Raw genomic sequence first — 11,049 nt, 5'->3', positions numbered from 1 at the left:
TTTTTTAGAGTAAATTTTTTTTCAAATTGAGTAAATTTTACTCTGGAAATTTTACTGTGTAGGTTTAGGGAAAAAAAATATTGGTATCGTTTATCGGTCAAATAAGTTTTCACATATCGGATATTGACCAAAAATCCAATCCCTAGATGTAATGACTTGTCAGAAGGGGAGACGTCCATTTATCCTTTTTCTTCTTCTTCTCTTGCCAGGCAGTTTAGTGCAGCCTCGTGCACACACAGTAGTGTGTGTGTGTGTCCTTGTTTATGCTACTTTGTGAGGCCCATTTTTCCAACTTATACTGCATTGTGAGGACCAACTGCTCCTTATGGGGTCCAAAGCCCGGGCCCCATAAGAAGAAGTCCCGTTGGTGGGTTAGGGGCTAGGTTTAGGACTAAGGTGTGAATTGAGGATGTGTTAGGTTTAGGGTTAGGTATGTACTGGTAATGGTTAGGTTAAGGATAAAGGTCATGGTTAGGCTATAGAAATGAATGAAAAATGAATGGAAGTCAATGCAAAGGCCCCATAAAGATAGCAAAACAAACCTGTGTGTGTGTGTGTCCAGAACAGGAAACATGGAGTAGTAATTACTTCTTAGTGTTTACGGACAGCATGGCAGCCTACAAACTTGCCGTCGTCTTTGCTCGACTTTTAAAACTTGTTTTGCACTCAGTCAGTAAAGATGTTTTTTTTTTTTCGGCGTGCGGTTGACGAAGAGTTACGCACACACACACACACACACACACACACACCTGTGATGTTTACCTTTGTGCTGGAGGGAAAGCAGCCTTGGAAGCCATCTGGCATCGGTAAGATAAAAAAAAAAGTTTAGAAAAGGAGTTGCCAAGAAGATTTCCGCTCACAATCTTTATCCTTTTGGCACATTTCAGAATAATTCTTTAGATTTGGACTCAATTGCATAAAACATGATTGTTTTTCCATATTGTCAGAGCTGTAGACAGCTGATTTATGATTTATTGATTATTATTGTCTGCTGGTAAAGAGGCGTAAGATAATGTTTTACTTTCAGCCCTGCCAGTTCTGCTTCTGCCCTACTTTGTGTTAGCACGCTGCATTGTTAATGCTAATTCTACCCTTTTATGCTAATTCTACCCTTTAATTGTTAATTATGCCCTGATTTTTCTGTTTTGCTACTTTTCACATTTATCTAGCATACTTTACCATTATACTACCTTTTTAAATAGTTTCAGTTCGTAGCTAGCATGTTTGTGCCTTCTGCTAGCGTTTCACTACTTCTAGCATTTAGCTGCATTCGGCTCACATTTTGCTACTTCTAGCTGATAGCTAGCTTCTAGCTTCTAGCTGAAAAAAAAGCTGCTTTTTGTCAGCTTTTTCACAACTGTACTTGTGGCTCTAAGCTAGGTTTGGAGTTATTTTTTCCAGCATTTTGCTTCTTCTGGCTCTAACCAACTTATAAGTTTGAAATTTTTTAAGCAGCTTTCAGCAAAAATAATTCAGCAATAAGCAGCATTTTTGCAGGAAAGAGTTATTTTCTGTTTAACATTTGAGGTCAGTCCGATTCAGCTAATCAACTTTAGCACACACAAAAATTTCTTTACATTTGGTTTACAGATTTTGAGCTAAAGTTTGGTGTGGTAGTAGCTGAGAGTCATTTAGGGGAGTGGTGGCGCAGAGAAGGCTAGCCTGTGATCGGAAGGTCGTCGGTACGACTTCCCAGACCAACATCAAAATGTCGGTGGGAAAGGTGAAGCACCCACAACTGCCTCCATCCTCATTTGCCCCACTCTGTGCCCTTGAGCAAGGTCTTTAACCCCCACCATCTGCTCCCTGGGCGCCCTAGATAGCAGCTCTCTGCTCCACACAGAGGGCTGTGGTAGCTCGGTGGTCTGTGGTTGCGTCAGGAAGGACATCCGCTGTAAAAACAATCTCCAAGTCTCCGTGCGACTTAGTTCACTGTGGCGACCCCTGAAGAAGGGAGCAGCCGAAAGAAGAAGGAAAAAACAAAACGCAGCTGAGAGGGATTCACATTTTACAACACTTAATTTGAGTATGAAAACCATATTTCTACACATAAAATGCTCTTAATCTAATCCTCTGGTCTGAGAGGCGATGATGATGGTGATATGCATTCTGTGGAGGAATGCTGGGTAGGCCTGTCGCAATAATCAATAAATCAATTAATCGCATGATAAATAAAAATGAGCTACCACATTTCTGTTTATCAGCTTTATCGCTTCTTCGTGTCTCTTTCTACTGAAGACGCTGGATGAGAAAAGGCTCAACTCCGGTGCTCTTCACTGACCCCACCCTTTCTCTTTTTTCTTTAAAATCCGTTTTAACCGTCCAAAATTTTTGGATCGTTAAATGCAGCTAAGCTGAGAAGCTAAGCTACGAGCTAAGCTAACAGATCCACCTCGGGAAAAATTCTCTGTCTTGTCTAAGCTCCAAAATTCACGGTTGAAACCCGTGCCTTCATGTAAAAAGTTGTTTTTCTCTGCAAAAAGAAGCTGAGAACTTGTCTACTTTTTTAATTAAAATCTTTGTGTGACAAATGCTATGCTAATGAGCTTAAACCACACCGAGCGTCCGAAGAACCGAACCGAAGAGAGACAGCCCACGTCATGTCAAGGAGCCTCCCTCCCACTTTTCTTAAAGAGACACGCTGCTCGCTCCCTCACTATCCATCTTTCGGTTCAAACTGTCTTATACTGTCATCAAGTGGTCAAAAAAGACACTATGCTCAAAATAAATTTACCAACATTTCTTCGTAAATTTGACAATAATTACTAATTATTGTCGAATTTCAAACAATATTATCGTTTATCGCAATAATTTCTGAGACAATTAATCGCCCAGCAAAATTTGTTACTGTGACAGTCCTAATGTCGTTTTTTTTATTATTCATGCTCATGCTTGGCTTCATGGGTAATATGTCAGTATTTCCTATAATTGCACTAAAATAAACATATTGAGGCTTTTTCTGCAGCACGCATTTACTTGGGCCTAAAATATATTGGTTTGGATTTATTGAGCGCTTGTGCCAGAATACAAATAAAAGCATTAAGAAACAAACTTCCTAAATTGTGTCAACAAAGTGAATCTGAGCCATGGACACGTTTTAGTTCAGTATCAGCTTGTTGGATACAAACCGAACGTTGGAGTGTTCAAGGCTAGTGGGCCTTGCTGCCGAACTTGTGCGTACGCTCTTATTTGCGTCGGCTCTAAACACGATTTTCCAGTTCAGGTATTTGTCCTCCACCAACAAGGACAGGATCCGTAAGACTTTCAGCTGACTTTCACCTCCTCAGCTCAGAGCAGAGCTCCGAGGCTTCTCGCCAAACATTAATAGCTTCACTGGCGTTTAATTTCACAGTTTTCTCCTCTGCTTGTTTCGCTGCGTGAACTCTGAGGAGGCGTTGAACTAATGCACGACTGTCGGTCATAAAAAAAGACAGGATTTATCACAAAATCTGAATAATGTAAAATGTGTGGATGTGTCCTATTTATGACCTCTCCTGGAGCTTAAAGGGCAGATTTTGTTTGTTGTTAATGGATCATCTTATTTGCAGAATTCACACCAGGAGGACTTATCACCATCCGTGCTAACAGACTGGGACTGGATTAGGCAATGCATTTATTTTTTCAATATAATATAAAAAAGGTGTTGTGCTTTATAAATTATGTAAAATACAGCTATGTCAGTTTTCCTCCAAAGCAGTGGAGCGGTCATCCAGAGTGATGAATTCAGTCCCACGTTCTGTAAGCCTTTTTGCTTTCATCCTGCCCTGTGGGAATTTGTCTCGTTTCATCTACTTTGTGCTGCTTAGTCGTGTTAGCGTTAAGATTTAGACGGTGTATTTTTTATTTATTAACCTTTATTTAACCAGGCAAATCCCATTGAGATCAAAGATCTCTTTTGCAAGGGAGGCCTGTGCCTTAAGACAGCCTAACATGCATGTTTTTGGTCTGTGGGGGGAAACCGGAGTACCTGGAGAAAACCCACGTAAGCACGAAAAGAACATGCAAACTCCACACAGAAAGATCCCAGGTCCAACCGAGGATTAAACCCAGGACCTTCTTGCTGTGAGGCAACAGTGCTAACCACTGAGCCGTCGTGCTGAGGGGTTGGATTTTAAAAGTCTAATTTAAATGGTGGCTTTGGGTGTAGCTCAATCACCACCAACTGCAAACATTGCATGCAGTCCGTGTGTCATGCGGTCTCATGAGAGGAGGCGGTGGAGGACCACTGTAGACCGTTAACATAACAGGCTGCGATGTTGTGGCAAGGCTTTGAGAAGGTCAAGAACAGAATTGTGGTGCAGAGTGGGGTCAGCTACTCAGGTATCGATCAGTGGCAAACACCTTGATTGACCCCATTCTAATACCTGAAACCAGTGGTTATATTTAAAGGAACGTGTTGCAACACTAAGTTGTTTTAAAGCAATTAAATTGTCATTAAAGATGGATAAACTCTATTTTTATACCGAGTTTGAAGTAAATGGAAACCTGTCCTACTTCTTCAGTTAACTACCAGTCCAACAACAGGAAGCTAACGTAATGCTTAGATTTGTAGATCTAAAATAAAAAAAATATATATATACATGTGTATATGTATATATATACAGTGCCTTGCGAAAGTATTCGGCCTCCTTGAACTTTTCAACCTTTTGTCACATTTCAGGCTTCAAACATAAAGATATAAAATTAAAAATTTTTGTGAAGAATCAACAACAATTGGGACACAATCGTGACATGGGATGAAATTTATTGAATGTGTCAAACTTTTTTAACAAATAAAAAACTGAAAAGTGAGGCGTGCAATATTATTGGGCCCCTTTACTTTCAGTGCAGCAAACTCACTCCAGAAGTTCAGTGAGGATCTATGAATGATCCAATGTTGTCCCAAATGACTGATGATGATAAATAGAATCCACCTGTGTGTAATCAAGTCTCCGTACAAATGCACCTGCTCTGTGATAGTCTCAGGGTTTTGTTCAAAGCGCAGAGAGCATCATGAAGACCAAGGAACACACCAAGCAGGTCCGAGATACTGTTGTGGAGAAGTTTAAAGCCGGATTTGGATACAAAAAGAGTACCCAAGCTTTAAACATCCCAAGGAGCACTGTGCAAGCAATCATATTGAAATGGAAGGAGTATCAGACCACTGCAAATCTACCAAGACCGGCCGTCCCTCTAAACTTTCATCTGGAACAAGGAGAAGACTGATCAGAGATGCAGCCAAGAGGCCCATGATCACTCTGGATGAACTGCAGAGATCTACAGCTGAGGTGGGAGGTCGTACGCTGCACAAATCTGGCCTTTATGGAAGAGTGACAAGAAGAAAGCCATTTCTCAAAGATATCCATAAAAAGTGTTGTTTAAAGTTTGTCACCTGGGAGACACCAAACATGTGGAAGAAGGTGCTCTGGTCACATGAAACCAAAATCAAACTGTTTGGCCACAATGCAAAACGATATGTTTGGCGTAAAAGCAACACAGCTCATCACCCTGAATACACCATCCCCACTGTCAAACATGGTGGTGGCAGCATCATGGTTTGGGCCTTCTTTTTGTCAGCAGGGACAGGGAAGATGGTCAGAATTGATGGGAAGATGGATGGGGCCAAATACAGGACCATTCTGGAAGAAAACCTGTTCGAGTCTGCAAGAAACCTGAGACTGGGACGGAGATTTATCTTCCAACAAGACAATGATCCAAAACATAAAGACACATCTACAATGGAATGGTTCACAAATAAACGTATCCAGGTGTTGGAATGGCCAAGTCAAAGTCCAGACCTGAATCCAATCGAGAATCTGTGGAAAGAGCTGAAGACTGCTGTTCACAAACGCTCTCCATCCAACCTCACTGAGCTCCAGCTGTTTTGCAGGAAGAATGGGCAGAACTTCAGTGTCTCCATGTGCAAAACTGATAAGACAAACCCCAAGAGACTTGCAGCTGGAACTGCAGCTGGAACTGCAGCAAAAGGCGGAGCTACAAAGTATTAACGCAAGGGAGCCGAATAATATTGCACGCCCCACTTTTCAGTTTTTATTTGTTAAAAAAGTTTGACGCATCCAATAAATTTCATTCCACTTCACGATTGTGTCCCACTTGTTGTGGATTCTTCACAAACAATTAAAAATTTTATATCTTTATGTTTGAAGCCTGAAATGTGACAAAAGGTTGAAAAGTTCAAGGGGCCGAATTCTTTTGCAAGGCACTGTATATATCCTATTGTTAAGCTGACCGTTTAATAAATATTTTTGGTGAGGAAGGTTTTTTTTTACCGTAAATGTTGAGAAATGAAGTTACCAGATGCTTTCAGCACACACTTCCTCCTCTGAAAGAGACACCATATGCCGAATTCCCTCGCGTTTGAAACTTTACTGATTCAGAGCTTGAAGTCATTCATAAAGACAACAATAATCATGTGCCATCGTGCATGCAAGGAGCACACAAGAGTATTGAAATGCACACTTCCTTTACCCTCTGGGCAGAAACTTAATCCACATTCAGTCCAATGCAATTTAATCCCACAAACAACTGTGGGTTCCCTCTGAATCACATTTAATGTTTTCTGCATGAAGTCCCATAGAGGGACAGCATTTAATGTTGCACAGGTCTACAGTAAAGCTTCTTTCCTCTTCAAATGCAGTATCACCATAACAGATGGTGCACAAGGAGGGCTCAGAGTCCAGGACACCTTTTAAAGACAACTAATAGTGTGTTAAGTCCTGCAGATTAGCATGTGTCTGCGCATAGAGACAGATATGCTCGTTTGATGAACTGGTTGCGTAGGAGTGAAGGTTAGCATCAGATAATTTCTTCCAAGATTATTCAGCGTTGTCCTCCCCCACCTCCTCCCATGTCGCCTGACTCCTGCTCCACAGGGAAGTGTGGAGGCAACGTGTTTTCCTCCTGAGACATGACATCATCTTTTAGCTCTCATTTAGTTGTATCGCTTGCAGTAATGCTGCTGTCACAGACAGACAGTTTATCCAACGACACACACGAGTTACACGAACAGCGGCGTTGAAAAGCGTTTATCCTGGTGAGAGTTGGCCCCGAGGAGCTTTGTCTCGTTTTTGTTGGACATTTTTACAACCTCAGTTCAGAAAAAGTTGAGTCGTTATTGCAATGCTTTGCAGATCCGTATTGTATTTCCAATAGTATGTGGTAAGCACGTCAAATGTTTTAACTATACAACTTTGGGGTGAAGAGTCGTTTTGAACTTTATGACCGCAACACAATAAAAAAACAATAAACTATTGGTCCAGGTCCATGTTTCCCCCTATGAAGCTTCCACTTGTTTTCTAACAGCCTGTAAGCCTCTAAGGCAGGGCTATTCAACTGGTGGCCCATGGGCCACTTCTGGCCTGCAGGGGATTTCAGTCTGGCCCACCAATGAGTTCATAAAAAAAAAAAAAAGAGTTTTTTTTGTTTGTTTGTTTCTGGGTTTGGGGTTTTGCTTATTGCATTTATGATTCAATGGAATAAAACAAACAAATTTAAAAGGTAACAAATCATTGTAATACTTGGATAATTTACATAATGGCTTTAAGTGCTGGATGTCCGGCCCCTGACCTGCTGGCTCTCAGAAACTGAGCCCCCCTGAGCAGTTTAGTTGAGTAACCCTGCTCTAAGGAGACCAGCTGCTGGAGTTTTTAGAAGGTATTGTCCCGTTCTCGTCTGATGGAGGACTCGAGCTGTTCAACAGTCCTGATTTTGTTTGGAACACTGCAAAACAAAAAACTGTTTGTAATTTCTGTAGAGCGATCACGGCTCAGTTTTAATCCATGACCTTAGTGCTTCTGAGTTGTCTTTTTTCCGTTCTTTTAACTCATCGTTGCAATCATTGTACCTCTAAATTTGGGGCCTTGCAGTTAAAGAATTTAACGTTAAAAAAAAAATAAAGGACTGTGAGCTCCCATCATTCCTTATCTTTTTAGAACGGGACAATCTGACCACATCCCGACACTTTTTCTCTGCCATTCCCTTGACATGTCAAACAGGAAAGGCTTGGTTCTTTAGTTTACTCTAGATAGGTCGTCTTCAGTTCAGCTTGGTGTAATTTTGATTGTCAATGTTTCTGGAAGAAAAAAGCTATTAATCATTTGGAGCAAAACTTTTCCTGATTTATCCAAATGTGTCTTTACTAATGATTGATCAAAGCCGTTCTGTATCTCTGTGAAGTCGTTTTTAATCTCGATGGAGAAGGAAAACACCAGAAAAAGCAGGATTCTTCTCATAGTTTGGTCTCTCGATGGATGGTGGCTGAAGTCAGGCATCCCCACAGGCTGCCAGCAGCAGCACTCGTGAGACACTTTGAAATGGTTTTGCTTTTGCTTTTGCAGTATATCCATTTAGAAGTTTGAATATTTTTCTTTTATTGTTGTTGTTACGTACCAAAAATAAGCCTCTAAGACCCCCGTCACATTAGTTGAGCAGAATAAAAAGCCTTTCTAATCATTATCACATGTTCAAGCAAGACAAAAGTGCCATCCAGCCGGCTCAATGTGTCCAGGATGGGAGGTTTTCTTGGAGATATAATGAGCCTCTACGCTCCTTCAGACTACACAACCTATTAAAACAAGACTGGATTGTGGCAAATTAGGAAGTACGCCTTCCATTTGGAAGGCAACCATAAAGTTGCTACAGTCTTTGTACTCAGGTGGAGGAGTTCAAGTATCCGAGTGTCATTCAAAAGTGAAGGTAGGAAGGAGCAAGTGATGGATCAGCAGATCAGGGCCTCGACCTCAGTAATGAGGGCGTTGCTTCGGTCAGCTGTAATGAAGAATAAGTTGAGTCGAAAGGCAAAGTTCTTGATTTACTGGTCTGTCTACATTCCAGTCCTCACCTGTGGTCACCATGAGGTTTGATGAAGATGGATAAGAGATGGAGATCTTTGTTCTTTTTAATTATTTTTTTCTCCTGTTTATTTACATCCCAGACTCTCCTACTCTCTCACCATGAGCCTGGCGAGAGGGTAGGAGAGCAATTATTGGCACAGCTATCACAGATTGTGTCAGGATGACATCAGAGCAACACTAGCTTTTTTTCCCCACAGTCTTGTTAGTCACATTTGTAGCCTATGAATGAGACCACAACCTGCTGACCATCCATCCATCTGTACATCCATCCATCTGTACATCCATCCATCTGTCTATTCATACATCCATACAGTCTAATCACATGTGAAGTGCAGCTCACTACATTCCAAATATGTACCTGAAGACCTCAAAAAGGCCATCCATGTTCCGGCTAGGCCTGTCACAATAACAAATTTTGCTGGGCAATTAATTGTCTCAGAAACTATTGCGATAAACGATAATATCGTTTGAAATTTGACAATGTCTAATTTAAGAAGAAATGTTGGTTAATTTTTGTGTGTAGTACCTTTTTTTTACCACTGGATGGCAGTATAAGACTGTATGAACCGAAGGATGGATAGTGAGGAAGCGAGTAGCGTCTCTTTAAGAAAAATGGGAGGGAGGCCCCTTGACGTGACATGCATTGTCTCTCGTTTTTGTTTTTCAGTTCTCAAAATGGCGCATGCTCGGTGTGGTTGAGCTCTTTAGCATAGCATTTGTCACATAAAGCTTTTAATTAAAAAAAAATCAGTAAACAAGTTCTCAGCTTCTTTTTGCAGAGAAAACAACTTTTTAGACGAAGGCACGGGTTTCAACCGTGAATTTTGTAGCGTTGACAAGACAGTTTTTTTTCCCCGAGGTCGGCCTGTTAGCTTAGCTTCTTAGCTTAGCAGCTTTTATCGATCCAAAAATGTGATTTTGGACGATTAAACAGATTTTAAAGAGAAAAGAGAATGGAGGGGTCAGTCAAGAGCACAGGAGTTGGGCCTTTTGTCATCCAGTGTCTTTAGAAAGAGAGAAACACGAAGAAACGATAAAGCCGTTAAATGAAAATGAGGTTGATTTGCTTGTTTGTTTGTTTGTTTACCTACCTATCTCATAGCAGGGTTGCCATTCAGTATCAGAGGACTGAAAGACTGATGGAGTTTTGGCTACTCCAAATAGTTCAATCAAATTTTATTTTATAATTTTTGTATCAAAACTGTAAATACTTCCATGTTTTAGTTCTTCGTCACCCCAACCACCAAGTTAATTTTGATTTATTTAAACAAAAGCACTTCAAATCAGAACAGCTTGTGAAGGGTTTAATCTGACAGTCACTTAGAAGAACAGTGTTTGGAATAATGGGCTCAATCATTGTATAATGTCTGCTAATTGCTCCTGATGACCTAGTTTTAGATAAATCACTGTCAACATGTTTGTGGGGGATGTTATTCTACACAGCAAGTCCTACTTTTCAAACTTTACGTTCTCTTCCTCGTCACTTCAGGTCCTCTCGCTCATCAGTTTCATCTGCATTGAGACCATCATGATGTGCTCCGTCTGTGGAGGGGTCTACTTCTTCGAGTTTGTCAGCTGCAGTGCCTTCGTGGTGACGGGAGTTCTTCTTCTGTTCTTCAGCCTGAACCTTCACATCAAGGTCCCCCAAATCAACTGGAGCATCACGGTACGTACCGAGGTCGACATCTGGACATTTGCTGCTTCCTGATAATGCGTTCAAAAGAGCAACTTGGTAACTTTATGATAGAAGTCTCAGCAAGCCTCTTTCAGTCATGTTACCAGATAGACACCCATGAACAGGGAGGGGCTTTTGATTGATTTTGTAGAGAAATTGGATTAAATGCATCATAAAATCAATGGCAGTCTGTAGTTTTCTCTTCCATTATTAGACGCATCGCCAAAATGATTTAGTCTGCTGGAAAAATGTATACTTCACTATCTCTGCTGCCTTTAGTCTCTCTATGACCGTTCTATAATAACTGACATAAAGAGAGCTAAAATCATAACCTTGCTGCAAAGTGAACCCGTATTGTTATAGCATTAAAACTTTATAAGAACACAGACAGAAGAGTTTTCTCCAGCTCTCAAAGGTCGTCTGCGTCGTTTTATTTGCTCCTATCTTGGGAACGTCTGATGAACGTCTGATGAAGACTTGAGTCAGAGTCAGAGTCAGAGTCAGAGTTTCTTTATTGTCATT

The 11,049-nt window shown here is 41.0% G+C and overlaps 1 protein-coding gene across 1 annotated transcript in view; it reads left to right on the top strand.

Annotated features, from left to right (window-relative positions):
* Positions 1-10,560, top strand: part of cmtm4 (CKLF-like MARVEL transmembrane domain containing 4) — an 18,492-nt gene extending 7,932 nt beyond the window's left edge. Inside the window, exon 2 of the mRNA XM_037692938.1 lies at positions 10,342-10,560. Within this exon, the coding sequence (XP_037548866.1) occupies positions 10,342-10,560 (219 nt within the window). The remainder of the gene's footprint in view (positions 1-10,341) is intronic.
* The last annotated feature ends 489 nt before the right edge of the window (positions 10,561-11,049 follow it).

Source organism: Nematolebias whitei, chromosome 2 (genome assembly GCF_014905685.2).
Source record: "Nematolebias whitei isolate Nwh7 chromosome 2, NemWhi1, whole genome shotgun sequence".
Taxonomy (NCBI): Eukaryota; Metazoa; Chordata; class Actinopteri; order Cyprinodontiformes; family Rivulidae; genus Nematolebias; species Nematolebias whitei.
Note: the sequence above shows the minus strand (reverse complement) of the source record. Positions and strands in the feature narration are given on the sequence as shown.